Below are 19,852 nucleotides of genomic sequence, written 5' to 3' on the forward strand. Positions count from 1 at the left end.
ATGAAAATGACTATTTATAATATTTAGGTTTCTGACAAAAAAAAAGCAAAACAACATTTTTTGTAGAAAAAAAAATAGTGCATAAACAGGCGTCTAAATGTTATTTGCACCGTTTTTTTGTTTTAAAATTGTTCTGTTTATTACACTTATAGACATTGTCTGTATTGATTTTTAGAACGCAAATATTTTGTGATAAACCATGTAAGTCACAGGAAAAAAAGATTAAAATTATTAATTACGGTCCTTATCGATAGCAATAAAAAATCCAAAATTATTAGTTGTGGTCGATATCGAGAGCAATTTTCAAGATGGTGACTTGCTTGATCAACCCAAAGTAATTTTAACGACACTTTACACTTCCATGGTGTAAGATTTTCTCCTGGTCTACATATAAGTAAAATAAAGAAAGTGCTATTTTTTTCGAAAAAAAAAGAAGGTGCTTTTTTCTTTTAAAAGCATATAGTACATTAGTACTTGCACTCGAGAAGCAATTATTTACAAATGTCAGTCATTATGTGTGTTTTTCGTTGGTCCTCGCAGTTAAATCTTATCATTAGATTTGCTAAGGTTCCCTGACAGCAGAAAGGAGAACAAAACCTTTTACCTAGTGTCTAATGACATTATGGGTTCACGACATGTGTCGCTATAGTCTTTCACACCAAACTCTACTTTTAATTCAGTATATATAAAGAGCAGAAAGAAGCTAAAGAAAAACAAAAATTCATCTAGAAGTCATTGTATATCCATAACAAAAGCAAGTGCAGTTGTGGACCTGTGTAAGAGAATACGAGTATATGGCCTCTAGAAGCTGGAAGCTCAAAGCCAAAAGGCGATATCTAGAATCTCATCATACATGCATTTTTATCTTTTTTGAGGTAAATTATCATAAAATTATTGTTTGCTGAGATGATGATACCAATTTTATGATTTCATTTAACAATTAAATGTTAATTTCTCTTACTATCATGATTTAGAAACATAAAAAAGTCTTATGCTTTTGACTACTTAGTCTATCTTGTATATAAGCACATATGTAAGCACTGAAGATGAAAAAGATTGAATTCGGTCTTATATCCCACATCTTTCAAGATAATGATTAAATGCATTATCATTTTTTAGCAGACTAAACCCCCAAATGATAGTGATTGACAATTGTATTGAGTTTTGGTTATACTTATATGGTAAAAAATATATGTAGTCCAGTAAATTTTAATAAAAAGATAACTCAACCTCAAGAATATATGAAAAAGTATTATTTAGTTATATAAAAAAATATAAAAATAATTCTGGTATATAGACAAGATTTGCCTCCAGATCCATGAAAATTAAAGTCCAGATCTAAAATTTGTGACAAAAGAATATATAGATATATTAACAAAAATGGAAAACAAAGATGAGTATTGTTGATATGTTAAAAAAAAAGGATCAGTATTGTGTTCAGTAAGAAAAAATAAAGTTAATTTTACCAAAAATAAAAATAAAGTTAATATTTGATATATAAAAAACTATAATCCACTTAAAATAATACTCCATAAAGATACTACAATAATAATCCCACTATATAAAAGAAACTAAATTTGAGCTTCCTAAAGCTATCCACATAGGCAAAATAATCTGGACCAATCAAAGTGTCAGGTCATAACAAAGTGAGCTTGAAATTAAAAAAAAATTCAACAATTTGCAGCCCATTATACCCAACTCGTAGCCCACTCTCGCACCTCTCTTGATTTTTACGTATTCCAGAGCTCTCTCTCTCTCTCTCTCTCTCTCTCTCTCTCTCTCTCTCTCTCTCTCTCTCTCTCTCTCTCTCTCTCTCTCTCTTTGAAATCGTTCTCCCGATCCCCTTCTGTGAAATCTCTAACCCTAATCGCCATCTCTCTCTTTGTCGATTCTCTTTCTCCCCCCCCCCCCAAATCAATAACCCTAATCGCCGTCTCGATCTCTTTGTCGATTCTCTTTCTCCCCCCCCCCCCCCCACCCAACTCATCCTGCATAACGTCCCCAATGATAATGATCCTGTTATTAAGTCCCCAATGATGGTATCTTACCCTTATCTCTCTTACCCCAGATCGAAAATCCAAACCTTTATCATGGCAAAGAAGACTGCAATCCTTACCGGCGAAGCTTCTTCTCCTCTCCTCTTCTGATATGTTTCACCAGGACCAGGAGATTCCACCTTGCAGTTTAGGCTTATTCATTTCTGGGAAGCTCGGAAGAATGTGAAAGGAGGACCAGGCATCATTCTTGGGATCAAGATGCTTATGATCGATGCAGAGGTTTGTGTTCCTGTCTCATTGTGCATGTGTTGTTAACTTTTGAAATACAGTAACCGTTAATTATATTATGGTATCAGGAAAAAAACACACTTGATTTGTTGGGTTCAGATTAGATTAGCGTATCTTCAAAAAAACTAGATTGATTCATTTGAAATTGCCGTTTTAAACTGTTATATCATTGTTGTTTTGTTGTTTTGCTAATCACGTTATCTATCTTGAAACAAAAAAAAATTAAACTAAATTGATTCGTTTGATATTATATTAGCGTATCTATTTAAACTGTTATATCATTGCCGTTTTGTTGTTTTGCTAATCACCTTATCTATCTTGAAAAAAAAGAACTTGATTGATTGGTTTGAAATTTTTTTAATATCATTGCCGGTTTGTTGTGTTTTGCTAATCACCGCATATCTGTTAAGCTTTTGTATTCTTCACTTGAGAGTGCTTTGATAGATTTTATATTGTTTACTTGAGAGTGCTGTGATAGAGTTTTATCAGAGGTCGAAATTGTTTTGTTTGCCTTGAACGTTATAATTTTAAACACTCTACTTTTAGATATTCAACTGAATCGATATTGTCTCCATGTTCTGTAGGGTACTGTGGCTCAGGGGTTCATCGGTCAGAACCGTCGCACCCAATATGAAAAAGAGCTCCGGCTTGGCACTGAGTGGTATTACATTGCTTGCAAGGATTGCCAGACAAAGCTAAACCGTGGGCCGACAACAATGCTTTGTCCAAAATGCGGGAATGAAAATGCTACTGCAGTAGCCAAGTAAGATTCTCCATTCAAACATATTTTCAATATATATACTAATTACTTGCCTTTGAATCAGTTACCGCGTTGAAATGTATGTCTATGATAATGAGGAGCAGTGCACTTTCATCATCCTCGGAGATGCTGGTAAAGAGCTCACCGGCAGAAAAGCAACAGAGTTGATCGACGCTTATGTTGAGGTGAGTGTTATTCTGTTCAAAATGATAATCATGATAAGACTTGACATGTATTTTATTGAATTTTGAAAGCTACCAATTTGATAAATGATCCTGTTATAATAGGATAATGGTGGAGATGGGGCTGAGCTTGAGATTCCACTGCCACAATGTTTAATCGACACAATTGGACAGACAAAGAAATTCAGGATCAAGGTGGCTCACTACAACTTTACATCTACCCGCCTTTCCTTGACAGCAACCAAAATTGTCTCATCAGCAGTTTTGCCACCAAAGAATCCTCCCTCCACTCAAGACGCCACCACACAGTGAAGTGAAAATCCCAGATTTACCTGAGAGTAGTGGTGGTGTTTCTTCAGCCAGTGACGAGCAGAAGAAAGCAAAGCGTGCCAAGCTTAGTGGCTAGATCACATGCAGTATAGTCACTCCATCACTGGCTGGTTCAGACTGCCCAGTCATAATGGTTCTCTAATAACAGTCTTCTTCTCTCTATTTAATCAGTTTGGTTTTATTAAAGTTGTTTGGTTTTCATTTTTATCTTGGTTATGAATCTATGATAATTTTGCTTTCCTCTTTATTCCTTCCTTTAATGGTTCGACACTCATTAAACGTGTTACATGCATGCATACAAGTTTAATTAGTCCAACACACTACAAGAAAAATGGGTTTTAATAGCAGACCGGAATAGCGTTTTTTACGATTGTGCTATGTTTGATATACCCGTTAGTTTTAGATAGCGTTTGTATATTTAAAAACGCTATGATAAAGTGGTATATTTGGAAACGCTATGATAACATACGGTTTAATATGTAACACTTGGGTTTAATAGCAAAACATGATTAAAAACGCTATGTTTGGTTTTTGAATCCCTAAATCCTAAAACAAGTTTTTAAACCTAAACTCTAAATACAAACTTTAAACTCTATTTTAACATCAAATCATAAATTTAACTTCAAATATAAAACTTAAACTCAAAATTTATTCTTTTTAATTTTAATATATAAGTTCCAAACACACAAACTTTAATTCTTCAGTCAAACTCTATACCCTAAACTCTAACACCAAGCATATATAAAACCATACATTTACTAAATATAAACTTCGAATCTAAATTTTAATTATTTAACAAATTTCAAATCTAAATCTTAATCACAAAATATTTATATAAAAACTTAACACTTATACTCTCAAAACTATAAACCCTTAAATCAAAAACAGAACCCTTTATACAATATAATTATACAAACCCTATTACGCAGTTTTAAAAAAATGTATAACCACAAAATTCAAATCAAAATTTATATTTTAAATGTTAAATTATAATATATAATCATTAAATTTTTAAAAATTTAAAACAGTAAAAAAGAATGTAAAAACAATCTTTACTGTCTTTTTTGTGGCCATTGATTGATTCTAATCTAAAGGTTAAAATTTGTTCTTTTATCTATCTTCAACCTTTTTTCTCATTGGTTAATTTTTTTTTGTCAAGGATCACACTTTTTAGCCACTGATTTGTTTTGATCTGAAGGTCTAAAATCACTCCCTCTCTTTTCTAACTCCCGATAGATCTGAGATCTCATATTTTTTTTTTTTGGGTTCTACGGTCTCACACTTCTCTTTCTTCTTCCTTTACAATTTTTACTCCTCTGTTCAATATCTTTGTCTCTGTTCATTCATGGAAACAAAACTATTAGATTTGATTTTGATTGAAGGTTGGGTCCAGGAGTTGAGAGATGAAGAATCTCGTAGAAGAGACATGACGACGCCTCTGTACAGTAGTCACTGAAACAAAACGTCTCTGGACCTGGCCTATGTACGCCTCCTCTCAAGTACATTGGAGAAGACGACCAGGAGACGACGAGAAAGCTTCGTGGAGAGGAGACAATGACGACGAAGACCAAGGTGGCTGGATGCGACGACGAGTATGCCTCCTCTCTGCAACTTGCCTCTCAAATCCCACGACGAAGAAGAAGAATCATGGCTGGATACGACGACGAAAGTCATGGAAGAACACGACGACGAAGGTGGTGGTGCGGCGGTGAGGATTGGAAGATGAAGAAGACAACGAAGGGGCCAGGGGGGTGTTGGTGCGGCGGCGTTTGGTAGTAATTAGGTTAAAACTTGGTTTAGTTTTTGGTTTATTTGGTTTGTTGGTTTATTGTTTAATTAGATTTATTTTTTATATTTTTTGTAAACCAATTTAATTATTGATAAATTTAAATAATAAAGAAAATTATAATTATATGAATTAATTTTAAATTTAAATTATGTTTTTATTTTTAAATAATTAACTAAAAAAAATTCTAAAATAAATATTTTTAATGTAAATAATAACAAAAAAAACATGCTATTAAAGACTGTTTAATTGCATACAGAAAAACGCTATAATATATGAGAATAGGATAGCAGAGTAAAAAACCGCTATCTAATGTGTCTGACCTATTATGACGGGCGATGATACATCGCTTCAGAAACCGCTATAGTATCGTTATATAGCGTTATTCGTCCGCTATTAAAACGCATTTTTCTTGTAGTGACATGAAAAAAAAATTGCATAAGGACTACGTACTTAAGAATTCACATTGTTATAAAACCAATGAATGCATGAATTTGTTATGTCCAGCTGTTAATGGCAAAAGATATTCATGCCAAAAATTGAATAAAATATATTCCACCATAAATACAAATAACAAGAGATATGGAAACAAAACAATACGTTTTTCTAAATATATTTTTTCTTTGACTCCAAGCTGAACACGGCATATTCATTACAGCACTGCAGTCTACCGATTCTCATTCAACCTTCCGAGAGAGGTCTTCAACGCCTGAAGAGGAAACCGGCAGTACACTGCTTATTTAATTTGATTTGGTTGTAATATGTTTCTAAACAATATAAAAAGTAATTTTATTTTGAAAATATAATAAGTTTAGACCTACTTGATATTTTAAAACCAAAAAATTAAATTAATATCTTCTAACGAAAATTCACATATATTAGAACAAAGAAAGTTTAAATGACTTAAAATCCTAATAAAACCAAAATTTAAACTCTCCCTTATTATCAGTTTTGAATCAAAAACATTAATATTACTGAAATATTAATATATTACTTTAACCCAAAACTCTAATAAAACAATTATAAAAGTTGTAAATTCACTACATTGTTTCATCATAGCAGGTGTTTCTTTTATGTTTATAGTATTTTGTTTATATCAAATGATGTATTTCGCAGTATTTAAACATAAATTTATATTGAAAATTCGCAGTATTTAAACATAAATTTATATTGAAAATTAATCTCTGCATTTATAATAAAAATTAATATTTGAAGTTCAAAATTTCCTAATTAAAATAATATAAAGGTGGGTCAAACTTTTCCCAATTTCAAAATCTTAGCATCTCTTAAAAATAAAGAAAATAAATTTATAAATACATAAAATATATAAACATATATGGAACTATAATTTCTATAAAAAAGAAATTTAAAAAAGGAAAATAATCTTGCCATGTTGTTGTTTATTTCTAGAGTTTGTCCTGTTACCGTACAAATATTTGCTTTCACCTTTCAAGTTGGCTAGCCCCACAACTCATATATATATATATATATATGTAAATTAAAACCTAATGCATAATTTTTAATATAACATCTTAAAACATAAAAATTAAATTTATTACTTTGATTAATTATATTTTGTGATTTTAATTCTCTATTATATCACAATATATCATATAAAAAGCCAATATTTATAACTAATTGGACTTATATTATGAAAGCATTATACTAATAATATAGAAATAAACTATTTTAAATATAATTTATGTGTTATATAAATTGATTATTATGTGTCATTTTTTATTTTATTATTTATTACTAACAAATATTAAAAATATTTAATTTGTTGATACGAAATATATTAAGAAATCTATTTTAGTTGGGATTTGTTTAAGGAAAAATCAATGATTTAAATTAGAAAGGGGCATTAAATGCTTAAATCTATTATTTAAATTAAGAAAAGACAAGCAGCCTTAAATATAGGTTCAATACATATCTCAATGGCATTCTAATGTAAATAAATGGTAAATTTAAGGAGTATTTCTATTTCGTACTTCTTTTTTTAATAATATAGATTATGAAATATTTGACCATTTAATCATAAATTTTGTTTAATATATATTTCGTTTTAATATATGTGTATTATTTACATCATATTAGATTTCATTTTCCGTAGTTGTAGCCAGTTAGCCGGTTCAAACTCTATGATTGACAAAGAGATATAATTTTCCAATGAAGTTTATTGATCCAATTGAGGCTCTTAGCATTTGATATATAGTTCAAAATATTATGTACACAACATTCATTTATCAAGTTCTCTGTGAATTACAATTATTTAATATATTTGTCTCTTCTGTTTAATTATATTACACCTGTTTTCACCCATGAAGAGCTCTATGTTGGTCATTCCTGAGTTACTACCAAGGTAGGCATCAAAATTATACAAGGAAATGATCAAAAGATCGGAAAAGTTAAAAACATAGTCTACAAAGAAATGTACAACGGTCTACCTCACTTACCAGGTAATCCATTATTATTTGCAACACAATATACAACATTATCCAAAAATACTAAACTCCTTTCTCTCCCTCCCCCAGTATCACAATCAGATGCTCACCCAGATCAGACTCCCCGGAATCACGAACAACTTTCTATATCATAAAACGCAAGCAACAAATAAGTCTGCCGACCAAAAAACTCCAAACTCAATAATGAAGCTGTACTAACAAAATTCTTTTTAACAATTGGTCCGCCCCCAATAGAAAGTGCCAGCTCTATAAGATCATTCACAGTACACTTCGCAGACATCGTCTACGTCTTATCTTATTTTTATTCTTTTCTGTTATCTACCAAAAACTATTCCCTTTGGACAATTACTAATTTCTACTACTAAACTATTTTGTTTTGAACTGTGTGAACTGACTAACGTTTTTTTTAATCTTAAAATTCTCCACACAAAAAAAAATACTCAACACACAAAGACAAATAAAAATTTATGACAATTTAAAATAAATCAATATGCGGCTACCAATCAAAAATAAAATTTATAATTTGAACATGTTTTCCGCACGTTGCGCGGACACCGACTCTAGTTAAAGTAATAGACTCATAACAACCACGTGTTTTGTGAAAAAAAAAGTAAGTTATTGTGGGTTTGTGACAAAGAGAAAAATACCAGCGGCGTCATTAAAAGTCAAAAAGTGAATGATTTTTTCTTTTCTTTTTTTGTCACAGAAATGATTTTTTCTTATAACAAAGAATTATAAGTGAATAAATAAAACGCTCGAGGCAAAAGACATGATGTAGCCTCGTGATTTATATGGCCATACCATTGAACATAAAGAGAGAATGATTTTGGGGTCAAAATGATATATGTTAGAAGATAAAGATCAAAATAAGATGATTATCCATACACATGTCTTTCTTACAGCAATGATGTCATCTATCACTTCTTAGTGTTTTATCTTTTTTTAGTAAAGCAACCGACTTATGTGTAGTATAAATAGCATTCATTCTCTTTACTTTGTACGTACAACAAGAAGAAGAGTTTATAACAATAAAAAAATCATTTGCTCTCATCTCTCATTATTCTCCAACATAAATATATATATAATAACTATAAGCAAAGCTATAGTTATCTATTTACTCCTTTTTATTTACAACACGTTATCAGCACGAGGCTCTGACCAACTGAAGTTTATCAATCCAAAAGTTCTTAAACCAGCCGAGATAATGTTTAAATTTATGTATTTCAATACATTTAATTTATTTAAATTTTATTATTGTTTCGGAGTAAGAGGCTGGACCTTCTCCGTTCGGGATGATAGGCGCTGCCTTCCCCGACTGATCGTTATGGTAGGCTATGCCTTCACGATCAGAGAAACACGTGGTAGGCTTTGCCTCCGTGAATAAAAAAAAAGGTCAAAAATGGTAGACTAAGTCTCTTCGGACCTTAAAATAAATAAAGTCAAAATGGTAGACCATGTCTCCTCGGACTTTGAAAAAATGATCAATATGGTAGTCTATGACTCCTCGGATCATGTGGTAGGCTGAGCCTCCCGATTTTATTTATGCTATTTAAATTCCTGCAATTTAAATTTCTGCAATTTAATTTATGCATTTATTTTATGCTTTTATTATGTCTTTAAATTCTCGTCTTTATTATAATATTATTCTATGAATAATGTTATCAAGTGAATTTTGACAAAGCTCAAAATAAATGCCCTTGATATTACGAGAAATAATTATAAGGCTTGGGCAGTGGGTGCAAAGATGCACCTGAGAGAAAATGAGCTTTGAAAAATCATCGATATAATCTATATTGGATGAGAAAAAGATAAAGCCATGATAATTTACACCACGTTAATGAAGGTTTATAAGATAGGTGTATCATGAGAACAGATCTAGAAGATCTTTGAATAATTAAATCCTTGAAAGAAAGGATTCAATAAATAGTTGGAGTTGATGTAAATCCTCCTTGAAAACTGAAAAAAAAAATGAAATCATGATACTAAACCATCAAGTCGGTCCTACTAGAACAGGACGAGGGTGTAGATGCGGTTGAAACCCCCTATCATGGTCGTGGAAGAGGACGAGGAAGAAGATTCCGTCCCTATGAAAATAATAAAAACGTCCACGAAAAATAAAAGTGGTCGGGTGATAAAAGGCAAACAAAAAAGGTTTGCTATAGATACGACCAGAAAGAAAATTGGGTACGTAGTTGTCGTACGCCAAATATTTAGCCGATCTATATTGAGAATCAAAAAGAAAAAGAGAAAGGAAGTATATTAAACTTCGTCTCTTATGAGCCCGAACCATCTTTCATAGCTTGAATACTCATCTTGATGATTCAGATTTTCTGGTTAGTCCAGAAAATGAAAATAAAATATCGATGTGAAATGAGGATTATTTTCCTGAATAAGATTTTGAGATTCAGGATGGAGATAGATAAACCTCGCAGATATTGAGTCATCGTACATGACTACTAAAGGTAACAAATATTTCTTTTCTCTCAAAATAAATAAGTATAGTATTAGTAATATAAGCATATTATTGGCTCTAGAGGAGCTTATGATGAAAAGACATGCATAAGAAAAAGGATGGCATTTGTATAAATGAGTGGTAAACCTGGAGTTTACTGATATATAGTCATCTCCAATAATGTTATCGACATTATTGTGAAATATTGAAAAACCAGAAGTTTTTCACATATAGCATGTCAAGAAAATAAAGAAAACCATCATGGTGATGAATCATCAAACAAGTTCACAATATGTGATTTCTTTAAACAGACCCCAAATTAAGATCTCACTCTAAAGGATTTGAAACATAATTTATCCCAAATGGGAAAACTGAATATGTTATTGGTTCTAGAGTGGGATTCAGTACGAGATTTTAGACATGGAGTGTCATCATCTCGAGGGAGAGAATCAAAGAATCCTGGTTAGTGGAACATTGAAAAATTATGTTTGCACTTGAAAAAGAACTTGATAAAGTAAATTCAAGTAAGATGATCCCCATGATTGGGTGTAAACATGCAGTTGTGCATGTAATAAAGACATATACAATCCAGAGGGATAAAGTATATGGATACTTAGAAATATGCTCGCAAGTTTGCTAGAAGCATATGATAAGCTGATGGAATGAGATATGTGAAATGGATTACAATGAAAAGTAGAATAATCCATTTACAAAATGCCTGCCAGACATTTTGATGAAATAATGATATCTCATATTCCAGCTGAAAATGCTCCAATAAGAAAATAGTGTCCTAAACGGACGATATATGAGTCTATGGCACGCTAGAGACGTGATAGACCACTTTGGTTCCAAAGAGTCCTCGAAAAGGAGCATAAATATAAATAGAGGATGAATCTCATGATGAGACCGTTGATATGGTTAATGTAACAGTCAGGTACCTGGGTAAATCATCGATGATGATAAAGAGATCTCGATTAACCATATCAGTATGGATAAAAAGATGGAACCAAAAATAAAATAGATTATCGACAATAAATAAATGAAAAAAACGCTATAAAAATAAAGATTATGAATCTACCTCTATGTATGAGGGTAGAGTGAATTGATTGGCCATCAATTCGATATAAAGCTCGTTAGAATAACGAGAGATTTTTGGACCAAAAGTCCAAGGTATATATTTCTCCAAAGAATGAAATGAAAGATGACCTTGAGGTATGAAAAGCGGCTTGTTCCAAGGTCACTGGAGAAAATTTAAAATAGATGCAATATATTGAAATGTCTGGCAAGACAAAAATGACTTGAGTTGCATCTTGATATTTAGTAGTCCCTGGAGAGTTAAAGATGCTCTCGGGAATGTATAAAACTCTAGAAGAGTTAGAACAAGCCGTATATAAGGTATCTTGAACCGGTAACTGGTGATATGTTTACGGCACGATTTGCCGATTGCCATTTTAATGAGAATGAATTCCAGCGTTAGGGGGAGGAATTTGAGAAATTCCTAAATAAATTACATGGTGTACACATTCGTTGTTACACTTTGGTCCCCCTACAAATCAAAGAAGAGCTGGAAGTTCAAGAAATTGTGCATTTGCATAATTTGGCAAACTAGTTACCAAATGTGTTCACAGATACAACATGATATACCCGCTGAAAATGTTCCATCAAGAATTGATGTTCCTAAAGAACAAACTGATGGAAATAAAATGAATGAACCTAGGATTCAGTTAAAGAAGGGGAGACTAGCGGGTTCTAGAGATAAAAATCCCCGAAAGAATTTGGTTGAGAAAAGTTGCAAGGTTCCTGGACAACCTGATACTGAAAAATGTCTGAAAGAAGACATAAGTGGAAAGGTTGAAAGAGAACCTGATACTGAAAGATGTCTGAAAGAAGGCATAAATGGTAAGGTTCCAGAAGAACCTGATACTGAAAAATATCTGAAAGAAGACATAAATGAAAAGGGTCAAGATGAACCAAATATAGATGATCCAGATGACGAAAAGGGAACAGAAAAGTATGAGATTTCCATCAACTACACCCTAAGATAAAAGATGTTGATGGAATGTTCTCATTTTCTGTGTCCAAAGAGATCGATCATAAAAGTGATGATCCCGATCGAAGGTCCATTTTGGAATGTTAAAAAGACATGATTGGGAGGAGTGGCAGAAGGCCATTCAAATTGAATTATTCTCCCTAAAGAAAAGGAATGTCTTTGGACCTATAGTCATAACGCCTGAGAATATAAATCTTGTTGGGTATAAGTGGGTATTCGTGAGAAAAGTAACACGATATAAAACCTGATTAGTTGCCCAAGATTTTTCTCAGAGACCGGGAATTAATTTTGAGGAAACGTATTTCCCGGTAATGGATGCAATTACGTTTAGATTTTTGATGAGCCTAACGGCGTCTAAAAATCTTAAGATGCATCTCATGTACGTTGTGACTGGATATTTGTATGGATCGTTGGATAACGATATATATATATATATATATATATATATATATATATATATATATATATATATATATATATATATATATATATATATATATGAAACTCCCTGAGGGATTGAAAATGCCAAGGGCATTGAAAGAAAAATCCAGAGAGATTTGTTCGGTCAAGTTACAGCGATCACTTTACGGATTATAGTAATCCGGACGCATGTGGTACAATCGCTTAAGTGAATATATCTTGAAAAAGGGATATGTTAATAATGCGATATGTCCATGTGTTTCTATAAAGAAATCGTCATCTGGCTATGTGATCATTGCTGTATATGTAGATGACCTGAACATAATTGAAACTCAAAGAGAGGTTGATGATGCTCGAACTCATATGAAAGAGGAGTTCGAAATGAAAGATCTCGGAAAGACAAATTTTTGTCTAGGGCTCCAGATAGAGCATTTCCGAGAAAGAATAATTGTGCATCAATCAAATCATACAAAAAGGTTATTGAAATACTTTGGTATGAATAAAGCGACTCCTTTGAGTACTCCAATGGCAAATAGATCTCTCGATGTTGAAAGAGATGTTTAAAAGATCCTGGTAAGATCTTATATAAATAAGTACTTTGGAGATGCTAATGGTAATAAAGCATATATGAGCTTATATATCTTGCGAGTTGTATTTGATTAAATATACGTTTAGAGACTAATGTCTTTGCAAGATACAGCTCATTTCCTATTTATGGAAATTAGAATGGCATCGAGAACATGTCAGTTCTCTCCAAGGTACGTATTGATTCAGAATTGGTTTACCTAGAAACCCCGAGTTTGGTATGGTTTTGCAGATACTTGCCATTTATAAAGTCGAACGTAAACCGGATATGGTTTTACAATTGGTGGAACCGCGATCTCTTGGCGGTCCCAGAAACAAACTCTGGTTGCGGCATCCTCGAATCATGCTGAAACTATTGCGCTTCACGAAGCATGTCGAGAATATGTGTCGCTTCGGTCAATGAATCACCATATACAAGAATCAAGCGGAATAGTCAACGAGAAAGAGCCGACGAAATTTTTTTGAAGATAATTCGGTTTGTGTTGCTCAACTCAAGGAAGGCTACCTTAAGAGTGACAGAACAAAGCACATCTCTCCATGATTTTTCTCGTACATAAGGAAACTCGAGAAAAATAAAGAAGTGGACATCGAGTATATAAGGTCATGTAAAAATCCGGCTGACTTGTTTACCAAAACTCTTCCGACTACAACATTCCGAAAACACGTTTACGGTATCGGAATGCGACGTTTGCGTGACCTGTGAAGATAAGGCTATGTCCATTATTCTCAGGGGGAGATTACGTCACAGTACTCTTTTTTCCTTATCATGGTTTTTATCCCATCGGGTTTTTCCATGACTAGGTTTTTAACGAGGCTGTACGTAATACAAAATGGATAATCAAGGGGGAGTGTTAGAAGATAAAGATCAAAATAAGATGATTATCCATACACATGTCTTTCTTACAGCAATCATGTCATCTATCACTTCTTAGTATTTTATCTTTTTCTAGTAAAGCAACCGACTTATGTGTAGTATAAATAGCTATTTCTAAACCTCATGCTTGGCCTTCTCTTAAGTTCTACTCTTCACAGATTTTACCACTTTTGAATGAGTTCCAAGACCGGAAAGCTCAATTCAGCCCTCGACACAACATTAAGGGAGCCATGCTTGTTGCGGAAAGTGTGATTAAAAAGGATCTCTTTCAATCTTACATTGCTAGAGGACATCCTTCTTGGCTTACTAATCTCTTTGTTTAAGTCAAAATATCCTCTATGTTTTATGGTTGTAATTGTTCCTTGTGTAACAATTCAGGATTATATATCTATAAAATTCTAGTGTTTAAAAAAAAATGTGTAGTATAAATAGCATTCATTCTCTTTACTTTGTACGTACAACAAGAAGAAGAGTTTATAACAATAAGAAAATCATTTGCTCTCATCTCTCATTATTCTCCAGCATAAATATCCCACTATATAAAAGAAGCTATTTTTAAGCTTCCTAAGGCAATCCACATGGTCAAAATAATCAGAACCAATCAATATGCCAAGTCATCACGAAGTGGGCTTGCAATTGAAAAAAACAAATCTTCGCGGCCCAGTCCATAGCCTCATCTCGCAACCTCTCTTGATACGAATTTTGTCACAGCCCATTAAACCCAACTCGCAGACCAATCCAGAGACGCTCTTACGGTTCGGGTTATATTATAATTGAGGTTCTGTTTTGCAGGATCGAGTGGCGAAGGAGTTCCGAAATGGTAAAGGAGTTTCGAAATGGAGTTGGGAGGATCCGAAATTCTCAGAAGAGGCGATTCAGCTTCCGACGTCAACGATTGAGCAGCCGCCTTCGTTATCGGAGCGTTTATTGATACCTACTCTTCTCGCAGGTTTCAACCTTTCCACTCTTGATTTGGATCTTTAGAGAATAAAAGTTTTATCCTATATGAGTATTGTCGCTATTGATGGCCGCATGAGATTCATTCCTAGAATCTAATTTTCCAGAAACTAGAACTAAGCAAATAATCATACCTTATAGGAATTGGTATTTGATCGATTGATTGATTGATTGTAACTCCTAACTGTGTTTTTGAGATTTCTCTTTTAATGGATGTATAAGCTATCTTTATAGGGTTTTAGACTTATGTGTTTTGTTTTTGAATTCAAATTTTTGGGAATCATATAGAATGAATTGATGCATTGAATCATATATTGCCATTGGTACTGCAGAAACTTTCGAGAATTGTGATAGTTGGACTTGAGACTTTGCTGACATTATTCTCTTGGCAACATGTAGTGTATTGATAAAGATCTCAGCTTTATACTTATCTTCTAAGGGCTTATACTATAGTAACATCTGACTTTTCTATTGCTTAGATCATAGAGTTATGGAAAGTGCAAGATTTAGCATCACGACTTTTAGTTTTATGATATCTTTTGAGGGTCTGTTTTCGCTTATCTTTTCTATTTCCCTAGGGATTCGGGATCACAAAGAGATAGATTATTTGAGTTTTGTTTATTCTCAGCTTTATGCTATGCTTTTAAGGATTTAGAGATTTTGGAATCATAGAGTGATCTGAGATTTTGTATTTATCCAATGCAGGAGTAACATGGGGAGGAGTTGGTTTACTGTGAAAGAGCAAGCAGCAGCGATGGCAGAATTAGTAGCATATGTAGCTGGTATATTGGGATGAGCTTTCCTATGGTGTTATTAAATTCTTTTATTATTCGAACTGAAACAAACAAAAAAAGTCATCTACTCAGTCTCTCACGGAAGATATTTATAAAGCATCAAACCATTTATAAATAAAAAGAAAACAGAGAACTCTAACAGTTTCTGAGGTGTTCGATATAACTACAAATTCCATCTTACTAAGAAGATATAAATACAATTTTTATCTTACTAAGAAGATATAAGTAAGGAAGAAACCTATTAAATATAAAATTGAGTGAATGCTTTGACTTTTTCAAGCAACAAAAAAAAAACACAGGCCACTTTTCCAAATGATTAAAGCTTCGAGAGCTAATATTCTCAATTCTGGATGACTAAAAAATTATATGATTCAAATTAAAAATAAAGCATTTTTTCATTGATAATAATTTTAAATAATTTTATATTAAAACTGTGAAAATATAGATAACTTAAGTTTATAAAAAAACTATTATATTAATCATCACAAGTATCATTCTACGGTTACACGAAGGTAATAAACTAAACATAAAGTTTATGTCAAACTAAATGCTTACAAATATTTCTCTTTCTTCAGGGAAAATATCACTCACAACCACACCTGGATCGCGCTTCTACTTTGACAACGATATTGATATCATCCAACGCTTCCAAAAGAGGAATAAACTGCTATCCTAAGCCTCATAACAAACGACACCAGTCAACTTTTTACAAATTTACGTTACCGTTTCCTACATCAATTTAATAAGCACACACTCAAATATTGTTTTCTCTTACGAATATTGAATTCCTCAAAACAATTTATTATTCAAACTTACTGTCGTTTTTTTTTTAAAAATGATCACCGCTTCCAACGTCTTCGCATTATAAAATAAACAAAACTTCACTTATACTTTCAGAAACTTCAATACTCCCAATTTTAATTAAACTGTACTTTTATTAAACATGTAATCCGCGCGAAGCGCGGACACCGACCCTAGTATATATAATAACTATAAGCAAAGCTATAAATATCTATTTACTCCTTTTTATTTACAACAATATAAAGAATTTAGACGGGCATCTATGAAAAAACTAATGTATTGTTGTTCCGATATTCTCCGTGTCGTTACTCGTTAGTCGTTGCAGAATTACATGATTTTCTTAATTAACAATATACAGTCCCTTAAAAGAAAAAACCTAAAGTATTAACTTCCTCAATTATTTAAAAGCCACGAACTCGCATGTGTAGATGTGTCCGTAATCAATTTGTCCTCCTTTTATGTGTTGTAATGGACAAGTCATGGACTCGTCATACGAGTCTATATTCAATTTCTAATTGTTATTTTTATAGACTAAGGGGAGTAAAAGAAAGCGACACGATTTTGTTTTGACTATTTAATAATTGTATGAAAGATATTTTCTAGCTTATTACATTACTATAAAGAGATTGTACATGACTAAATGTTTGGACAGAACTTACCAAAATGGCGGCATATCCATAAACTCATTTTGTGGTTATCTACAATACATGTTTTCTGTATAAACTTGTTGTCTCACGTGATACTCGTTTTCCAAATTGTTGTTTTATAACACTTCAAGTTATCTATACTATAATATCAGGCGACAGCAACATTTACCAAAAATATATTAATGGAGAATAAGGATTATGTGTTGAATGGTTATGGCGACTCCTATCCCACTCTTTCCTGAGTTTCAGTGGCAATGTGGCATAGGACCTTCGATCCTTTGAACAAGATTTCACTATTTTATTCTTTAGGAACTCCACGTTGTTAACTCTCATTCTTCTCTCTCATACTTTTTTTACAATAATAAATCAAAAACCAAAAGATTGTGGAAAAAAAAAACTAAACAGCACCAATTATGTCCTAGTCTTTATTGCTTGTATAAAAGCTTAAAGATTAAAAAACAATTTTATAATTTCTCATCGTATGATCGTATCTAGCTAAATTTGTTTATATTTTTGGCTTACAATTTCATATTTTCGGTTTCGGTTTTAATAAAAATATTTTATCATTTGGATAAAAAGAGTCTCCAATAAAAATCAACTTTAGAACTTCAAAATTTTATAATCTATAATTTCTACTATACTTTTGTATTTTAAGAATTTCTGGGAAAAAAAACAAAATGAACGAAAAAATGGCACTCCTATCATTTTACCTGATTTAAACCATTGATCTAAAAAAAGCCAAATTTAACAGTCTATAGAAAAGAAAACCAACCATCAAGAATACAAATAACATAAACCATCGATTTTTAACTAACATAAGTACATAACCATATAGGCGCACAAGTTGAAAACGAATACAACCATGCATGCATTATAGAACCAACCAAAGCTGTTCGACCACTATAATCTCCTTTTCTCCTTTCTCAAGAACTGCTAGGGTGTCCGCAGAGCCGCGCGCGCCCACTAAAGAAAAAATAAAACATTCGCTTATGATGTGATGAGCATAAACGATGAGTATCTCATAACTGATTTGCATGGAGTTAAGATTAGTACGTTCCCTTTATTTTTCCATTTATATAGTTTTATATGCATCCTTTTAAAAAATTCTGCTTTTAATTCAATTTGTATTTAATCAGAGAAATTTTTAATTAGAGAAATGTTTATTTATATCAAAATCTATGTAACCAATCAAATTTAATAGTTATATTTTGTAGTCGGTTGAATAGTTTTAGTTTAATTATAGTTTTAATAAAACTTTTTAGATGAAAAATAATTTTCTTAATAAACGTAGTTTGCCTAGAACATCTTATATTTAGGAACATAGGGAGTATAATTTACTGTAAAATGAAGTTAAAAATGCAGCCAACTTGGCTTTAAGTAGGCACTCCATTTTGCAGTAAATTATGTAGTTGGGTTAAAGATGTCTTTACAAGCTAATATGATCGGTTCCGAAAAAAACACATTTAATGCTACTGAATGGATTAGATATTTGTCTGATCTGAGTTTGAAATGTTTTCTAACTAATGTTAGGGATAATTTACCGTATGATTTGCATGGAGTTAAGATTAGTACGTTCCCTTTATTTTTCCATTTATATAGTTTTATATGCATCCTTTCAAAAAATTCTGCTTTTTATTCAATTTGTATTTAATCAAAGAAATGTTTAATTAGAGAAATGTTTATTTATATCAAAATCTATGTAACCAATCAAATTTAATAGTTATATTTTGTAATTGGTTGAATAGTTTTAGTTTATAGTTTTAATAAAACTTTTTAGATGAAAAGTAATTTTCTTAATAAACGTAGTTTGCCTAGAACAACTTATATTTAGGAACATAGGGAGTATAATTTACTGTAAAATGGAGTTAAAAATGCAGCCAACTTGGCTTTAAGTAGGCACTCCATTTTGCAGTAAATTATGTAGTTGGGTTAAAGATGTCTTTACCAGCTAATATGATCGGTTCCGAAAAAAACACATTTAATGCTACTTAATGGATTAGATATTTGTCTGATCTGAGTTTGAAATGTTTTCTAACTAATGTTAGGGATAATTTACCGTATGATTTGCATGGAGTTAAGATTAGTACGTTCCCTTTATTTTTCCATTTATATAGTTTTATATGCATCCTTTCAAAAAATTCTGCTTTTTATTCAATTTGTATTTAATCAGAGAAATGTTTAATTAGAGAAATGTTTATTTATATCAAAATCTATGTAACCAATCAAATTTAATAGTTATATTTTGTAAATGGTTGAATAGTTTTAGTTTATAGTTTTAATAAAACTTTTTAGATGAAAAGTAATTTTCTTAATAAACGTAGTTTGCCTAGAACATCTTATATTTAGGAACATAGGAAGTATAATTTACTGTAAAATGGAATTAAAAATGCAGTCAACTTGGCTTTAAGTAGGCACTCCATTTTGCAGTAAATTATGTAGTTGAGTTAAAGATGTCTTTACCAGC

The 19,852-nt window shown here is 31.9% G+C and overlaps 1 protein-coding gene and 1 long non-coding RNA gene across 2 annotated transcripts; both read left to right on the forward strand.

Annotated features, from left to right (window-relative positions):
- Positions 1-1,965: 1,965 nt before the first annotated feature.
- On the forward strand, positions 1,966-11,132 carry LOC103838064. Its single transcript, XM_033278579.1, has 4 exons — positions 1,966-2,276; positions 2,870-3,048; positions 3,110-3,230; positions 3,333-11,132. The coding sequence occupies exons 1-4, from the start codon at positions 2,256-2,258 to the stop codon at positions 3,537-3,539; spliced, it is 528 nt and encodes a 175-aa protein (XP_033134470.1). The 5' UTR covers positions 1,966-2,255; the 3' UTR covers positions 3,540-11,132.
- Positions 11,133-12,800: 1,668 nt separating this feature from the next.
- LOC117127852 lies at positions 12,801-18,260 on the forward strand. Its single transcript, XR_004450764.1, has 2 exons — positions 12,801-15,138; positions 15,852-18,260. It is a non-coding gene; the product is annotated as an uncharacterized LOC117127852 (long non-coding RNA).
- Positions 18,261-19,852: the final 1,592 nt, after the last annotated feature.

The sequence above is a fragment of the Brassica rapa genome, chromosome A09, assembly GCF_000309985.2.
Source record: "Brassica rapa cultivar Chiifu-401-42 chromosome A09, CAAS_Brap_v3.01, whole genome shotgun sequence".
Lineage (NCBI taxonomy): Eukaryota > Viridiplantae > Streptophyta > Magnoliopsida > Brassicales > Brassicaceae > Brassica > Brassica rapa.